This window comes from Anopheles marshallii, chromosome 3 (genome assembly GCF_943734725.1).
Source record: "Anopheles marshallii chromosome 3, idAnoMarsDA_429_01, whole genome shotgun sequence".
NCBI classification, from domain to species: Eukaryota; Metazoa; Arthropoda; class Insecta; order Diptera; family Culicidae; genus Anopheles; species Anopheles marshallii.
This window is the reverse complement of record NC_071327.1, coordinates 59753253-59771318: the sequence shown is the minus strand read 5'-3', so window position 1 is coordinate 59771318 and position 18066 is coordinate 59753253. Positions and strand designations below refer to the sequence as shown.

Here is an 18066-nt window from a genome sequence, read left to right as displayed (position 1 = left end):
ATGCTAAACAAAGCACAAAAGCTAGTGCTCGGAATAGTGTTACTGGTGCTGGTCGATATTATATGGGTTTCGTCGAGCGAACTAACCAAGGTCGGTAGCACACCCTAAACCCTTTAATTAGCCATCTCCCGGTTGCCGGTTGTACCGAATAAGTAATGCTTACCATTTCTGTTCCGTTTCTTTCCGCTTTCTTCCGTTTAGTTCTTGTATGAAAATGAAAACTACGACAAACCGTTCTTCTGTACCTACTTCAAGGCATCGATGTTCACCATATACTTGATAGTGCTCGGTTTGATAGCACCATGGAAGGAGAGCTGTGCTCGGAATGGCAACTACTCGGTAAGCAATGCGATATAATTCCCCGCGATGCCATAAAGTCACTGCATCGTGAATAAAGATTAACGACCTTCTGTCCACGCGTCTATTCGCAGCTGATGGATACGATCGAGGAGGACGAAGGATACTATGCCAATGGGACGTCCAGTTTGGTAAGCACCGAAAACAAACCAAAAAAAAACCTACCCTACGGTTATACGAGACCCCTCCTTTTCCACAGAGCGATTCTTCTTTCGTACCCATCAAAGCGGACTCGCAAGTGTCCGGCACGGAAAGTGATGACTCCAGCATACGCAGCGTGCGCTTCAGCAAGGTGGCCGAGGTACGCGAAATGTCCCCGCACGAAGCGTCCGAGGCGTTGATGTCGCGACTCTCGTACGCCGCCAGTCTGCGAGTCCATCGGCAAAAATCACACCACAAAACGGCCCGAACTGCTTTGCTATTTTGCGTGCTGGTAAGCTTGGTCGTATGTTTGGGGGTTGGTTCTAGCATCGCAATTAAGCTAACGACCGATTGCTTTTCCTTTTTGTTCGTTTCAGTGGTTTATTGCCAACTATATGTTCCAGCTAGCACTGGAACCGAGTGAAACGGCGATGGTAACGCTGCTCAGTTCTAGCTCGAGCTTTTTCACGCTCATCCTTGCGGCCATGTTCCCCTCATCGTGTGGTGATAAGTTTACCTTCTCGAAATGTTTCGCCGTGCTGCTGAGCATTTCTGGCGCGGTAAGTAATTCACGCAGCAAAGCAATGGGTACGCTAAATACTTAATTCCTGTTTACGCTTATTCGTCCATTATGAACAGGTGATGGTTTCGTTGTCGGAAATTGATGAGCCGAAAATGACGCGCGGGATCGTACTGGCACTGTTAAGTGCATTCTTCTACGCGTCCTATCTGGTGCTAGTCAAGCGTAAAAGCGACACAGAAGAAAAGATCAGCATTCCACTGTTCTTTGGCTTTGTGGGGCTGTGGAATTTGTTGCTATTGTGGCCCCTGTTGTTCGTGCTGAATTTTTCCCAGCTCGAAGTATTTGAGCTACCATCGAGACGACAATTTATTGTACTTTTCCTGAACGGACTCATCGGAACGGTGCTGTCAGAGGCTCTGTGGCTGTGGTAAGCAACGAATATTATGATTTAATTGCCTTTTTCCTGATGATTATTGTTTTTTTTTTAATTTTCGTTCACATAGGGGCTGTTTTTTAACTTCATCACTTATCGGCACAGTGGCAATATCGCTACAGATACCGCTCGCAATGCTGTTCGATATGGTGCTGCACGGCAAAACGTATCCCCTGCTGTTCTACCTGGGCTCGCTACCCATGTTCTTCTCGCTGGTACTAGTCGCCTTTCTGGTCAAATTTGACGACTGTGATCCATTGCTAAAGTTTGGTAAACTCATGTACCGGCGGTTGTGGAACTGTCGGAAAGCGAATGTCGTACGAATACCGGACCTAGAGGAGCAGCACGAGTCTCTCATCGATGGTAGTCATGAAAATTAGGCTAAAAGTGTGTGGATTTACTACTTGTTTTTCATCTCATCATCACAGTACTACACCGGTCCGGTTCCTATTGTTTTAGTCGTTATCGTTTGCTGCACGCAGCGAAGTGATACAGCGCACCAGCCACACAATCCAGTGCAATTTTTCGAAGTAGAAGTAATTTTATCCTAGTTTGACGATACGCCGGAATAGTTTCTCATTACATCGTATTATTTAAATGAAATTTTGGAGATTAGTTTACATCACCAAAGTGTTCTTGCTTAAACGAGGTGTATTTTCGGATTGGCCGGATCACCAGTGCTCCAGGTGCTGCTTGATGTAAATGTATTACGATTAGACTGCTTACTGTGGCAGGCAGAAAATGTGGAAATTGGAACAGTAGTTTACTTTACATATTTTCAATGTTATATAGAGACCAGTGTTGAAATGAAACTTAACGGTTAGACGCAATTTTCGGAATCAGTATTTAATTTCAGTGCTTCGGCAGTATTATTATTCTTCTTACATCCAGTAGTTGCTATGGAAGCAAAAAGAATGTCGAGCTAGTGGTGGAAGCCGAAGTTACAAAAGGGTTTTATTTACTCATTTGAAATTATGTCTCGAATAATGGTATGATTTTAGGCATTCTTATTCCACACGATGATACATAAACAAACAACAAGCTAATGAAACGAGACGTATAATCACAATTGGCATCATTAAGCAATAGTGAAAGCAAGAACAAATGCTAGTAACCCGGGTGTATCGATATACTCTCGATCCGTGTTGCGCAACAATTGAAAAGCAGCGCGTCACTTAGTATTAGAGCACTGGGCGCACGCAGACAAAACAGAACGGAAAGTGTCTTGTTTTTGCTCGTTTAGCGAAGCACACCTAGGGAATTGTTCGTTTAGCGTAACAGTGAATTTGCTAGATGTTGAACAATAATCGTAGCGCACAATACACAATTACACACTAGCGTATGAACTGTGGATGAATCATGGCTCATCTTACAAATGGGGGCCATCGTTTCTACCGGGAGCAGCAGAAGCCGATGCACGCAATGCCGGAAACATAAAGACAGAAGCACACCCGACACCAGCCGGCCAGTAGTTACTCTATTATGTATTTGAGTTTTTGATTGTGATATAAACGTAGTGTATACATGAGGAAAATAAGTATTCGAAGCGGAGGCGCACTGCCCCCAAGAAGAAGCGCGGGTACATAAAAGACGCGAAGACCTAAAAGACTAACTTACACAGATCCCTTGATAACCTGCCTAGCAATGAAGTTGGATTTCATCTGTGGACGTATCGATCCGTTACTCCATTATCGATTCCCCCTCCCACCCGCATAACTTGGTGGATATGTAAATGAGTATGTGTTTGGTAACAAGAAATGTAAGCGCCCCCCTGCGTGTGTACCCAAGATTGGGCAAAATCGATAAGTGATGGCGTCTGAAAATTTAAGTAGCTTGCAAAGCAAATTCGAAACAACTGCGCGACCCGAAAGCAGAAGCGTTAGTATATTTTTGTACAATACTTTTGTCTCCCCGGAAGATTGCGAAGAATTTCAATCAGCAAAATGGTGGATAGTGTAAGGATAGTTGTGTACATTGGAAAACCCCTCGGCCCGTCAACCCGACAAACCAACCCGAACGACAAACATGTTCACTTATTAACTAAAGCACGTTAGCTTCACCGACATCCAGCACCCTTCAATTTCTCCCAAAATATTGTCTAAAACTATCTAACTGTGTTCTCGAAAGGCAAACAAAACAAACTACTAAAAGACTCCCGAGCAGTTGACAGTCGGTCATTTGGAGTTTACTCTTTTTGCTGCGGAAAACGTGTGCAGCTCGCGGTAATGTGGAGGAAATAACAAACAAACTTACCATAAACTTTCTATCGCACACATTGTGTGGGTGTGGTTCGGTTATATTGTAACGATAAAATACACATTTATACATTCGTTATTAACAGAAGAAGAAACAAAAACAAGACAAAAGAACTAAAATCGCAAGAAAGGGAAGGATGAAGAGTGTTAAGTAATCGCATTCCTTGTGGGTAGGATAGGTTTTTTGTACAATTTATATGTGATACAAACAAAGCCCATTTATTGATTAGGATTTACACGTACACACCTTCTAGTGAAGTGTGAATTACAGTGCAGCTGCAGCAAATAAAGGAAAGTGAATAAACAAAATAAGTAGTAATTGCAAGCCACACAACAATAAACACAAACAATGTAAATGTAGGTGAGCGATGAACATATAAATGCCATCTGAAACCACTTTACACCAGTAGCCAGTACAGCCATACAGTAACGATAGCGAGGAAGAGTATGATGCGCGCGCGTGATAGTGCTGTACGATGTTTATTGATGAATATATTATATCTTAAATATTGTGTGACACCGGATGTATGTGGATATTGGTCGCGTGTCATACTGTACCTCTCCCCGGAAAAGACACCCACTTACACACATCACTATGTAGATTTTTTTCCTGGTCTGATCGATCGAACACCGACATACCGACACGTTACGACGGTCGTTTTGTGAATCTGGCGTTAGAAAGACGAATGGACGGAATGAAAACAAAAATGCAAAACATACCTTACATGAGCAAACTTTAAGGACAACAACAATATACCGAGTGAACGTTTCTTGCGAACAATAATAGCGAAACAATGGAAATGGAAAACAGAAGAAGAAGGTTCTTCATCAAACCAAGAATACCTTAACAATTGAAAAACACCCAGATAAAGGAATAAGTAAAGCGCATGAATTCGTTGTGCCTCTATTGCGTTCCGAATCCTCATGATGACAACGATCCCCCACCCAACCGATTGTGAACAAAGACACGTGCTTCGGAGAGGATCATTAGCGAGTGGCCAAATATTAGCATTAGCCGTGTGTACCGCCGTGTGGGCCGATATTTGGCCAACTGATGTGTAATTAAACTGGGCGCGCACCGCCTCCAAAGACCAACTCCAGATCCTCGTCAACAAGCAGACGATGGCGCCCGTTGGCTTACGTCGTGTGAACGAGATGGACAACCGACCCATCATCAATCAACGTCACAGTGGAGCGGCGAAAAAAAGTAGGCAAACAGCACCGCAATTTAGTGGATGGCCTTTTTCCGAATTGGTTCCGTGCGGAATACAACTACGGTCGGAGTGAAGAATGGAGGATAACAAAAAAAGCAAAAAACGTGGTAAGACCGGCGACACGGGGTGGGAAAATGTCATTACATTTATGCTGTGAAGTTAATCCTCTTCGCCGTAGGGAAATAAACTCATGGACATGGATGACATTCCGCACTACACAGACACATGCAAACGCGTGTCAAGGGAGTAGAGGGACACCGCCATCACACCATTCGGTCCAGATCAATCAGCCGGTTCATCTTCTTCCATTCGGTGTGGCTTTTCGGTGTGCCAACAACAGGTAGGTCTCCCTTTGATCGGATTCGCTTACCGTGGCGAATCGATTTTGCCCGTAGTTTAAGGCGAAGGTGATGAAAAGGCGTTGAAAATGGTCAGTTTGTACTGTGCATTAGTGTCGGATTGTTTGCGGTTTTTATTCTCTTGTTGGTGCACTGCCGTACTATTTTCATGTTCGTTTTTGCTAGTTGTAAGGTTACTTGTCTTATGTTTTTTGTTCTCTTTCATTAACTTATGTTTGGTTTTGTTTTTTCTTGCATTCATTTCGTTTTACACTGTAGTTATACTATTATTTATGTATAACTTGTTATTTATATTATTTATTTATTTGTTATAATTATAACGGCTCTTAGCCGTATTATCTTGTTATTTATATTAATTTATAACTTATTTGATATTGCTGTAAGCTTCCGGATGAAACAATGAATCACTTTCTGACGACTACAATGCACACTAGGACCAGTTCATGATCGATCGCATTCTTCTAGACGTTACCTCATTTATGCTTGCGGCTTTATGACACATACGCGGGAGCAACCTTTTACTCACGTGCTCCAGTGTGCAGCGTTTCTGTTGTATGTAGTTCACGTGAACGTTTAAATCGACCAGGTGAACGTGACCTTATACCATCAACCAGATTTTATATGATTTAATTTGTGTGTGTGTGTTGTTGTGTGTCTTCCCGCCAATCGCTATGTCTTGGGGGTATCATTAACGCCACCAGACGATGATAATCAATTAGATGTAGCCGTTATTCCGACCCCGGACCTTGCGAGGAATTAATGAAATCACGTACAACCGCAACTTGAAACCCAGAAGACATACAGTGTACAGGAGGAATGGATGTTTTAGGAGGTGATGCGCCTCTTCACCGGGTGCCAAGGGTAATAATGTTTGGAAACATGATCAGCTTATTGGATCGCGTGGTACAGATCGTGCACCGGGCAGGTTATTTTGGGGACACATCGCTCTTGTGCCTCTACCACTAGATTGATCTTGAATGCAACAATGATGAGAATACGGCGGTTGTGGAACTTCATGTTAACTCACACGATCAACTGAGATAAAAGAGGGAGAAAGAGAGCCAGAGAGAAGAAAAAAGATCACACCGATTGTGTTTGCCACCGGATAATTATAATCCACCTCCCACCGTCCGATCGATCACTTGTGAAGTGTTTATTTAATCCACCCATCCATCGACTTCCGGCCTCCCGGTGGGGGTGCCTTTCGGGGTGGAAAAAGAAACAATTAAGAGTTAACTAATTTGCCACCTCATCCTCACATCCTATATCGGTGGATTTGTGTGCGAACAATCATCATTGAGGGAACCGTTTGCAGGTTTTGGTTTTTGGGATTGATTCCATGCCACAGAGTTGGATGATTTATTCTTCGTGCAGCAAATACATTTCATAGATCCAAAACATTTCGTTTCATTTAGACAACAAGCTTCCAACTTTTTATGGTTTGCGTTTTCGTTTGATAAATCAGTGTCACAAATCAGAGATTTTAAAATAGGGCAAAAGCTTTTTATTCAACTTTCGTATTACTTAAACGTTCGTTTTTAGTAAAAGTCTTCATTTTCATTTCATTTCATGATATAAAAGTAGTTTTACGTCCATCATTCCTAAAAATTTGTATATAGAAATGAAATAAATTAACACAAAGTTATAAGCATAATGTTTCACAGGCAATGCCGATGCACAAATTACATTAGCATAGGTAAACATAGATAAATGATAAAATTTTGTATTAAATAAAACAATAATGTCAAAGAACAGAACAACAGACAGAAAGTAACAAAAGCCAATTTGTTAAAAAAAAATCGAAAAAGAACCAACAAATCAAAGAAAATCAAGAATAACATCATAAAACTCATAGAAAAAGACGAAAAATTCTAACAAAAAAACAACACAACAAAATGTGATAATTGTTTTAAAAAAAAGTTAATAATCGTAAAATATCACAATAAAAAGAACAAATTTTGCTACTAATTGCCCAAGCAAGCAGAGGAAGGAAAAAATGCATGTTTGCTTGAAATTTGCCAAATGTTTGTTTGATGTTCGCTTTGGTATTCGTTTGATGGTGTTTGCTAGAAGTTAGCATTGTGGTCGTTCACTGTTTGCCTTTGACCCATTCCAGGCTTTCCGATATTTATAATTTTATTCTTGTCGGCACTCGAAATTGGAGTAAACAAGCGCAAAAAGTGGAGTTGAATTTAAAATGCAATTCCGCAGCATTGAGCTGTGGGAAGATTTTGTTTTTTTGCGGTCCAAAACTGAATTTCCGTGTAGGGAGAAAACAAATTTTATTCACTTTTAAGCGCCCTGGTTGGTCAAAGGGGAAGCTACAATCCGTGAACCGTGTTACACAAACTGCCAAAAACTTTTTTTTTGTTTGGAAAGAAGTGTGCAGTGTTGATGTGGGCTAATTGGTCATAAGATAAAGACTTTTGCTTGCTAATTACGTTTCAAAAAGGTGCGAAAGAGAGTGATGAATGTTTGCAGCAACATAAAACCTTCGCAGACGAATGGTTCGAGCGATGTAACGAGGAAGTGATTAATTACCTTCATCGATATGTTTGCGTACCGAAGCGCTTTGGCGTGTTGAGTTGGTTGTAAATATTAGAAAAGATAGAACGCGTGAATGCTACTTTATCACACCCTGATGTGTGGTAAGGAGTGATTATATTCATAATATTTGAAATAGTTTAAATAAAACATGAAGTTTTTTAGGTACAATATATGACGTGTGACTCTATACTAAATTATATTTAAAAACATTATTACAAACTATTTTTTTTAATGCCTTCCTAGAATAGTACTCGTCAACCACTCGATGACCCCCTTTAAAGCGCTAATGGCAAACCGCTTGAAGAATCACGCTCACTGCCATTGCGAACGCTTGACACTTTGTGTCAATACGAGCGTCGCTCGTCTTTCGGTCCGTTCCGTTGCATTCATGGTAGCGAACGCTCAATTGCGGAACTCGCTTCTACAGTCCCTCGATGCCTTCAATTGAAGTGTTGAAAACGTGGGAATTCGTACGGTACTAAGAATCCGGCCGGTAAATGACGAACACGAGCGCCAGGTTCCAAGCATATCACCAACGGATTTGGTGCCCAATGAACCAGGAAGCGCATGCTGTGGGTAATTACTGGAACGGATCGGTCGATCGGTGTGCCCTGGTGGTTCCCTCTCGCGTATTGCCGTATTTTTACATCGCTTAACAAACTTCAAGGTCAGGTGCGTCTTCGGTGGTAGATGAGTCGAGAAGCGGCCCATTCCCCTTCGCATGATAAATGGTCGGGTAATCAATAATGTTGCAGTGGTGATCCTTCAGGGAAAAGCGTATATCTTTTTAGAATAGAATTCATTTTACTACGTTTAAAATCCTTCTTTTTTTTCCTTTGATGCATGGCAATCATTAGAAAATGGTCGACGACACTAACGTCCTAAAATGATGACCGCTACAGTACCGCTTCGCTCGTTGCACTGGGATTTCCCTACATTCCATTCGAACCGGGCAATGTGTCAAAGCTGTTTATGCATACCGTAGCGGCCAGCAAAGCACATCCGCCAATGATCCCCCGGGGAGATGCACCGATACGGATGATATCATCTTATCGCTCACGTGTGCAGCCACACACCGAACAGCTGGGGGTGGGTTGGTGTGCTGATTGTGTGTGTTTTCTTTCTCTTGCAAGCAAAAACAAATCACCCATCTTTAAGCGAATGAGATTCATCGCGCAAGAAGCAAACACAAAGTGCATCGATTCAGGTCATTCTAAGTGCTGCATATGCGCTTCTATCAAGGTAAATGAGCGCCGATTGAGTGAGTGGAATCGATGTGTTGTACTTGTGTGCTGTGCCATGAAAACTGTTTGGCAAAGCATAATTAACCTTAAAATCCGTTTGATGGGCCGCCATCTTCCATCGGCGCCTACTAATACAATTCTCCCATTGAGCCTGTGAAGCCTCGGACGGTTCCTTTCGCGGTGCCCATAAGCCGACTCTTATCGTCGATCACCGATGGAAAACGAGGGGGGGTCTCCACCACTTCGAAACGGCTCCCATTAGCGAAACAAAAGCGACACCTCGTTCCTCCTCTATCTGCACATCTTCTCGCAACAGCACGTCACCGTACGCGTTCCTTTGCTGGGCAATGCCAAAAAATTGAAGTTCTTCACAAAACTTTACACTCGTGAGCGAGTGCGCGCGCGCGGGCACCTTACCGTGTCCGTGTGACATTAAATTAATGTGTATTTTCTTGTTGTCCTCCTTCGGTGCGGCACATCTTCCCGGCCATTCTTCACGGCTACAGGCGCGTATTTGTCGTGCCCCAATCGCGGCGCACCATTGTCATTGTTGATGGATGCTTCCATTTGTGGCGTTGCCGCATCGTCGTGATGTCGAACTGTAAGTCTTTGGCTTCGCCTGTCCGCCGTTGATTGTGCAATGGGGAAGGTGCACGTACAGGTGCTTCAATTCTGTCCCCCACGAGTAATGTAATTGAGCGTGTAGTACGGGAAGAGCCGGTACAACCGATTCCCTTCATTCGTGAATGGTCCTCCCCCCGGAAAGTGCGGAATTTTATGGAGCAGAAAATCGCACAGCGCGGACGACTCCGTTTTGAAGGAAGCGAATCAATGGCGGGGGCACATTAATGGCCCGCTTACTGTAGCTGGTGACTTTGGCCGCGCGATAAGCGTCCCAATGGTTTCGAACAGTACAAAACGTACAAGGGTTCGATCAGGTGTTTAATTGCAGCCTGTACCACCCTGGCGCACGATCGATGATGGATGGAAGAAACCGCGGGCTAGAAGCAGCACCATCCACGATCGATTGGCACGATCTGCTGAAGCCGATTTCGGGGCGTACATATATTTTACTGCGAGCACAACCGTCCGGAATGGATGTGGTCCAACGGTGTCCGACCCCAATAATTTGATCAATTAGCTGCAGCGTTATTGGTGGTTGCGCATAACGTATCGAAAAACTCGACTCAAACTTCAACAACATTGATTTAAAGCTACACCGGCGGACGATGTGATTGTGATTGAAAATTACTGCTTAGCGGGTCCCTTGTGTGTTTATAGAATTGCCTTTATTGGACGACTTAAAGCTGGCTAAAACCCACTCGATGCTAATAAAAATTAAATAACCAAAACCTAGAACTCATTTGCCGGGTGTCGATCAACATTTCGTCCCGACATCCTGGCAAGTTTTGCAACGAGAAGAATTATACCTCCAAAAATCAATCAAAGTTCATCGTTCATCCGTGCCTCGGTGTCGTTGGCAAAACCCATTCACTTTTTTCCGTTCCCGTTCCGCCCGTAATCGGTTCCAAAGGATGATCGCGATCGTTTCCTGCAACCAGATAATTGATTTGCAGATGTGTTTGTTGTGGAGGCAACGGCAAACCACGGCAGGAACAGATGGCTGTACCGTGCACTACCACCACCACATTGCACGCTGCCTAATTGGCTGCGTAAATAAACCATAACGATCGGCAAGCAAATGGGATTGATCGGATGCGGAATCAATGGCAGTTGATCGGATGAGCGTGCGCCCGGCCGTAACAGCGAAGTCATCATCGATCGCTTACGGAACTCGTCAGGATCGTCGGCAGTGGGCATCTTCGGACCCACCGCTACTGCCGGGGCTGGACAATACTGTTTTTTTTGTGTTTCTTACGGGGCAATAATTATGTGTTCTTGTGCCGATCTTCAATTGCTCTTTATCAACAAGGAAGCACCGTACCTTTGAGCTTTGACCGAACGGCCAAGAAGATGAGTGCGTGTGTGTGTTGAAGATTCTCTCCAGGGTGGGGGGGTTATCCGGTAGGCCGGTGGGTGAGTTTTGCACGCGAGCAACACCCGGTGCCGGATCCGTGCACGGTTTTGGTTTCGACGGTACTTCCCACACTGGAGTGTGGAGATGATGCTGCTGCTGCTACCTGTTGAGGTGTCTCGCGTTAAAGAGAGGGCAAATGTGTATTACACACACCCGACCCGACGATGGCGGGCTCAGCAAAAGGGAAGCGCGTTCGGATGGTGTGAGTACTAAAAAAGTGAACGCAGTAGTTCGCCCTGATCTCGCGCGATCTTCGAAGGAAGCTCTTTGTTGCAGCTGGCGCGGAGAGTGGGGTGGCGTGGCCGACTTCATCTGCAGCAACGGAGGAAGGGGGTGGCGGGTTCAATCATAATTTTGACTATAAAAGCCGGCGCCGGCCGCAACTAGACGCATAGTGTACTTGGGTAGTTCATCCGAGTAGCAGCATCCGCGGTAGTGTGCAGCGTCATCTGTCGGCTTGCTAGTGAATCCAGTGCATCGCGAGGATGTTGAAGGTGCGTTTGAGTGTGCCGCGAGAAATACTAGAAGACTTTTATCAAGCTTTAAGCTGAGCGCGATTGTGTTGTGCCCCAGTTTGGAGGGGATTTTCCGTTTTAGTACACCAAATTAGGTTTTTAGTACAACTCAAGGCATTTCACAGTTCTCTTCTTGACTTGCTGAGTAAAACATTGAGCTCCGAGCGTTACCAATTTAATGTTGATTGCCTTATAATTCGGAGTCGTCCGGCTCGACTAGAGTGTTCCGTTTGAAAAGGGTCGTTGTGCAATCGGTTGTGTAATCTCTCTGTCGTCTAATCAATGCTTTCGCGTTCGCTTCTGTGCATTGTAGAAAACGATCGTTCTGAGCTGCCTGGTCGCGGTGGTCCTTTGCTCCGGCGACCTGGACACGGCTGAAACGGGATGGGGTGGTGGCGGCGGTGGCGGCTGGAGCAGCGGCGGCGGTGGTGGTAAGAAGGTGATCATCATCACGTCGGGCGGTGGCGGCGGCGGTCATGGAGGCGGCGGCTGGAGCGGCGGTGGCCGCAGCCTCGGTGGTGGTGGATGGTCCAGCGGAGGTGGTGGCGGATATGGCAAGGGTTGGTCCAGCGGTGGCGGATCGTACGGAGGCGGCGGATACTCGCAGGGCTGGCCAAGCAGCAGCAAGGGATGGTCCAGCGGTGGGTCCTCGTTCGGTGGCGGCTATGGAGGTGGCTATGGAGGCGGCAGCCTCGGTGGTGGACACTCGGGCGGCTGGAGCTCGGGTGGAAGCAGCTTCGGTGGATGGCCGTCGGGTGGCGTCAGCAAGGGTTGGTCGTCGGGTGGTAGCGGTGGATACGGCGGCAGCCAGGGATGGTCGTCGGGTGGTAGCGGCGGATACGGCGGTGGAGGCCACGGATGGTCCTCGGGCGGCAGTGGGCTGGGTGGTGGATACGGAGGCGGTGGTGGCTGGAGCACGGGCCGCAGCCTGGGAGGATCGGGCGGATGGTCGTCGGGAGGGCTGAGCAAGGGCTGGCCATCGAGCGGCGGCAGCAAGGGCTGGTCGTCGGGAGGCTACGGCGGTGGAAGCGGCTGGTCGACCGGTGGAAGTGGATGGAGCGGTTCCAGCGGCTGGTAAGCGCGGGAAGCAGAAGGAACCCGAAAAGCAGCAGCACCTTTTACTGCCCCCACTGTTACGACACAGTTCTTGTTGATATCTTGAAATAAACAGCAATACAATCGCTTTTTTTTGTACATAAACCAACCGATCCATTCCCTGATCTCGATGACGCGAAGTTCTCGTTAGGTACGCAGGTAGATCTGGCCGCTCACGTACCGACTATCGGTGGATCGTGTGAAAATGTTAATGCACCGCAGGATCGGTTACAGGGCGTCCAGCTGGAACATCCACACCGAACCCGATCGTAGTACAGCACGTCCAGCAGCTGCTGGCATGCTTCGATCCATCACCGGGTGGACCTGAAAGATGAATCTGGCACAGCACAAGGGCGATGGCGACGGTGGCACCAGCCGCGATCGTTCGCCTCGATAGCATTATGCTATTATTTTTGCCTTTTTAATGAATGCCACGATAATGATCGGAGACCGCTGACAAATTGAGCATTCGCGCGCCCCTCCGCGGAGCATGGCTGGAGTGCGCTTCGGTGCTGCTGCCGAGCCCGAATCCGTCTGTGATGATGGGTTGTGATGATGTTTCGGGCGACCAATGTTGAATTGAAATGTTAAGAAGCGTAATTGAATGCAACCGGCCAAAGGCTTGGCTGGCGAACGGGGTTCGGTGTGTTGCCGTTGATGCACCGTACGACAAGCGCAACAATTGTTTGATCTGTATCTTGAGCAGGGAATGAATTGCGCGGGAGCCTCAGGAAGGTTTTTAGTTTTTTGTACGCGCTGCAAACATTGTTCTTGTAATGCGTCTTACAGGGGCGTTGGTTTGGGTTGTAAGTGCATGTAAATGAGTCACGGCTATTGAACATTGATTGTTTTAGATAGGTTTGTTAAGAAGCGGCTTGAAATGCACAAGACAAACAACAACACCCGATTGCAGTCTTAGTGGCACCGATCTTTCGTACGGCGGTCTTTCACCTGTTACGAGTAAATAAAAGTCAAAGAATGCCAGGTTGCATAAAGAAGTACATGAAACTGGTTTCGTTTGCTTAGAAATAATAGCCAAACACTCTCACTCCTCGAGGTCATCATGTCAGTCTCATTTCGGTTGAGTTTAACGCCTAAAAGTATGCAATCACAATTTCCACGATGGATCGCAATGATACACGTACGATGCAATACGGTGTTTGGGGACGGTTTTGGACTGTTCGTCACACCGATCAGTAGTTTAAAGTTGAACAGTGAGTTTAGATAACTGATGGGGATTGGTTGGTGCAGTTCCATGTACTAAAAACATCGATGGATTATGTGGGAGTTGCTAATAAGTCTTTTTTATTTTTTGAATTACTAATTTTATGTGTATTTTACTAATGTACTACCGATAGGCCGTCGGATAGATCGGCACTATTAAAGTACAATGTTTTATGTGAACGTGGAAACAGCTTCCTCCAGTCACAAGCTGCTTAAGTATGCAACCAATCAGTACTTTAACGGGACGAGTTACAGTCGCTTATGTTTGTCCCATGCCCAGTTGTAAAAACAGTTAATTTGCATCTGATTATATTCGCTCGCTCGGCTTCGCCTGCCCCAAAGCGACGCATCTGCGTCCCGCGGTGCAAAGTTGATCGAAGGCGAGAAAAATCCGCACCGTCAACGGTTGTGCGCGCTGTGCTTGAAGTCAACCATTTTTCATCGCCAGAAAGTTGATGCGGCACGAAGCTGGTGTCATGATCAGTGTTGGGAGGGTGGACATCAGAATGTGAAGGCACGAATGGGAAGGGCAATTCTAAAGGGCCAACGGGTGAGGATGATACGAATAAAGCGTCTTCTACACGCTAGACTCCCAGAAGGAGACCTCCCACCGTACGTAGCATCGTAGGAGGTCAGGGTGAACACAACACGGCTGCCCGCAGTTTATATTAACAACCGGTGAAAAACGGTGCTTAAAGGCGGCAGACCGGTTTTCCTAGTTCCAACCGTTCATACGGGGGGAAACGAAATGGCGTACGAAAATCGTTTACTTCTAATTTAACTTTATTTTGCACTCTGTCGATCATTTCTTGCCGTAGAATCCGCCCCCCTTGATGAAACCTCCGCCAACGATGAAACCTCCACCGCCGCCCCCGAACCCACCGAACCCATGGCCGGGGAATCCACCGCCGAACCCGTGATGTCCGAAGCCTCCGCCACCGAAGCCGCCGAACTTGCGGAATCCAAAGCCACCACCGAAGCCACCACCGTGGCCAAATCCACCTCCGAAACCTCCACCGTGACCAAAACCACCGTAGCCATAGTGGGCCGCTTCTGCCACTGCCAGATCATTGCCTTCGGCTGCAGTTTCATCGGTTTCTAGGACAACCACGGGAGCGTTTTGTGCCGGCACTACGGATTGCACCCCGTTGGGCAGTTCTTCCGGCAGTGGGGCAGCATTTGTGATGGTCCACACGGCACAGCAGCACAACAGTAAAAGATTCTGCAAGAAAACCGATTGCGACACAAATGGTTCTAGGTGAGCTGATAGCAGCTTCGGAAGCACATTTAATACATTATACCTTGTTCATTTTCGAATCAACAGCTCGAACGTTCCGCGCCCAACTAATCGTGATCCTTCTGACCTCCGACGCGTTTATATAGCCTCGCTTCCTGCCCGTTCCACGAGGGTACTCCACTGCAGAGCACCAAAAGTCACAGTTTGATTGAAAAGCGTCAGGGTTAAGTATAAAATGAGTAATGAAGAAACGAACAGCCTTAAGCCCCGTCCTGTCCCACCTTCCGTTTGTCCGTAGAACAACACAATAAATCCGCAAGCCTCTTGAGCCGCGATTGGAAAATCATCTTCTTTTGATCAATTTAGGCACGGTTGGTCGGGGCCAGCGATCGTATCCACCCAAAACCGGGCGATCGTTTCGGGAACGGTTGTCCCGAAAGTTGGTTACATCGTGCCAAACGAGATCATTTTCCGGCCTGCTTTTAATGTGTTCGTAAAACATACTATCGTTATCGTGTTTATTTGTAGACCAAATCAAGAATGGTGGGGTTTAAAATTAATTTCAGCCTTAAAATCATACGATGTCAAATTTCGCTGGGTGATTCTGCTCATCATTTGAGCATTATTATTATTTCGCAATCAACTTCGATTGATCAACCGTGTATTAATTCTAATGACTGGTTTCTCGTACGCATCTGCTAAACGCACTCGGGAAGTCGAACTAAGAACGATAATTCCATCACCGGCGTGGAGTGGAACACACTCACGGAAAACAAATTAAAAAGAACTCATCAAAAATCGTGGCCGAACAAAGAAAAAAAGCTACAGGCCGCTTCTAGCGATGATTTTGCCGGCCGCGTTCGGGAGGCTACCGAATGTCCCATTCGTCACGGTAGCAGAACTACGTCCTAGAATGCTAGCACTACATCATCTCACATGCTGCTCCGGTGGTAGCTTTTGCAACCGATAAACTCTGCCAACGGTTTGACTAGCTGGGACCGGTAACATGTTAAAGTGAGGCTGAGAAGGTAGGATGGAGACGGCATAAAAACTAAATACATGTCAGAATTAAATACTCCACAAATGCGCGAGATTGATATGAAATCTCCACACGACATCGAAATCATTGCGAACTGCTGCGTGCCTACTTGAGGAACGGTGAGATGTGCCTTCTTTGTGTGGAGTTTGTTTTTCAAGAGCTTTAGCTTCAATTCTACCTCATTATTTGACTTCCCCTTTTTGCGACCTTCTGGCCGGCTCAAGATCGGTTTGGAAAAAAGATCATTATCAAACGTTCTTTTGTGAAACGATCAGCTACATCCGTAAGCGATCGAATAAGGCATGCCACTGAATGTGTATGTGGTTCGCCGGTGTGGTACTGTGGGTCATTAAGAACGTACGCCAAGCACGGGACAAACATTGCTAAATCGAAAAAAAAGAATGAAAATGCCCACACACAAACGTTCGTAGCAGTCAATCGTTTCGTTTCTTTAACTGTCCCTAAAGAGTTTGATTATACACAACGCAACCCTTTGAATCTTCGTTAGCCACCCATTTGTTTCACATATTGCGCAATTGAAAAGCTTCTTTTTTTTCGGTGCAAAAAGATCATTCCCTTCTGGAGGAGAATAAGGGTTGTGACGGTGGTATCTGTGGTGACCCCACTATATTCCATGTCTTGTTAAGCTTGGGGAAAACCCCTCGTAGAATAAACAGGATCGTGTGTGAATCGTCAATTCCAAGTGCAAACAAATCGATCGTGCCGGATCTTTACGGTCTGTGAAGATCAGCAAAACGAAGCCAAAAATAAGCTCAGTTGGGTTTTTTTTTTCGTTATCTCTTCCGGTTCAGGCCGGTTCTGCTACATGACAATCGTTTGAATCGCAGTAGCATATGCTCCGTGGGAGAATACATTTTATTGCACATCATAGCAACCCTTGGAGTAAACAACAGAACGAACTACGAGAAGCAACGGAACAAACGATTCAAACGACTTCAACGCAACAACAAGCGACGAACCTCGCTAGCACGTTGCTCTCAAGAAAGCTGCTCGCGAGAGACGTCAACCGGCACCGGCAGCCTGTGCTCAGCTGAAATATGCAGATTTATGAAGCCGGTTCCGTACACGCCACCTGGGCTGGGGAAGACTCGGTTTGTTTTGATTGGGTTGAGCGTCGGCACGCTTCGGCGGAGCTGTTGCGTTTTGGTATGAATCATCGACTATCAACCACTAACAGCTGATACGGAGTAGTTGTCTATTTTGGCAACGAATTGTATAACGAATCGATATCACAACTTTCAACTCCTACGCACTTCTGTAATAGGACTGGCTGGTTCGTTTCGTGGACAGATTTTCGTAACATTTCGAAACAATATTTATCTTCAGATTCAGCTACAAATTCAACCATAAAACGTACTCGTGCGTACGATTTGATTCAATCTACGCATGGCTCATTTACTGCATCCATTCTATCGGTCGTTCTCGCAATTGCAAGCATTGATTGCTGTTGCTTGCGAGTCGTTGAACCTCCCTTGAAGCGAGTGGAGTTTATTTGTGAAGCATCCAAGCAACCTCATCAACTCCTTGTTCTGGACGTTCGATGAACATTTTGCTCACTCATGCAATGACAGAGCCGGGTCAGGCTGGAGACCCACAAAGTCGGTCACTTTGATCACGTGATGGCGATGGAACGAAGGGTTTTTATGCCTCCAATTGCTATCACAAATCCTGTTGGGCAGTATTGGTTTTTGCCAATTGGTTTGTGATTTATGGACGGTATTACTAAGCGTTAGTTCCTGAATGATTCGTTCGACCATGTTGCCCATACTTACATCCATTCTGTGCAATCTAACATCCGAATAGATTCCTCTTCCTGGTTTTCGC

The 18066-nt window shown here is 45.8% G+C and overlaps 3 protein-coding genes across 3 annotated transcripts; 2 read left to right on the top strand and 1 right to left on the bottom strand.

Moving 5' to 3' along the window:
- On the top strand, positions 1 to 1834 carry LOC128713538 (solute carrier family 35 member F5). Its single transcript, XM_053808398.1, has 7 exons — positions 1 to 90; positions 202 to 339; positions 432 to 488; positions 557 to 790; positions 876 to 1058; positions 1138 to 1448; positions 1525 to 1834. Exons 1-7 carry the CDS (start codon positions 1 to 3, stop codon positions 1832 to 1834), a joined length of 1323 nt encoding a protein of 440 aa, XP_053664373.1.
- A 9762-nt stretch (positions 1835 to 11596) lies between these two features.
- Positions 11597 to 12704, top strand: LOC128712928 (keratin, type I cytoskeletal 9-like). Its single transcript, XM_053807793.1, has 2 exons — positions 11597 to 11605; positions 11940 to 12704. Exons 1-2 carry the CDS (start codon positions 11597 to 11599, stop codon positions 12702 to 12704), a joined length of 774 nt encoding a protein of 257 aa, XP_053663768.1.
- A 2043-nt stretch (positions 12705 to 14747) lies between these two features.
- On the bottom strand, positions 14748 to 15255 carry LOC128712927 (uncharacterized). Its single transcript, XM_053807792.1, has 2 exons — positions 15247 to 15255; positions 14748 to 15167 (listed from the first exon to the last, which is right to left on the bottom strand). Exons 1-2 carry the CDS (start codon positions 15253 to 15255, stop codon positions 14748 to 14750), a joined length of 429 nt encoding a protein of 142 aa, XP_053663767.1.
- Between the last annotated feature and the right edge of the window lie 2811 nt (positions 15256 to 18066).

What these genes read in the sequence shown, in the direction of transcription:
- LOC128713538 (XM_053808398.1), top strand. Translation starts at nt 1, where the DNA reads ATGCTAAACAAAGCACAAAAGCTAGTGCTCGGAATAGTGTTACTGGTG. An exon ending in TGCTGAGCATTTCTGGCGCG is followed by an intron (nt 1,059 to 1,137) that starts GTAAGTAATTCA and finishes CATTATGAACAG; the next exon opens with GTGATGGTTTCGTTGTCGGA. An exon ending in TCAGAGGCTCTGTGGCTGTG is followed by an intron (nt 1,449 to 1,524) that starts GTAAGCAACGAA and finishes TCGTTCACATAG; the next exon opens with GGGCTGTTTTTTAACTTCAT.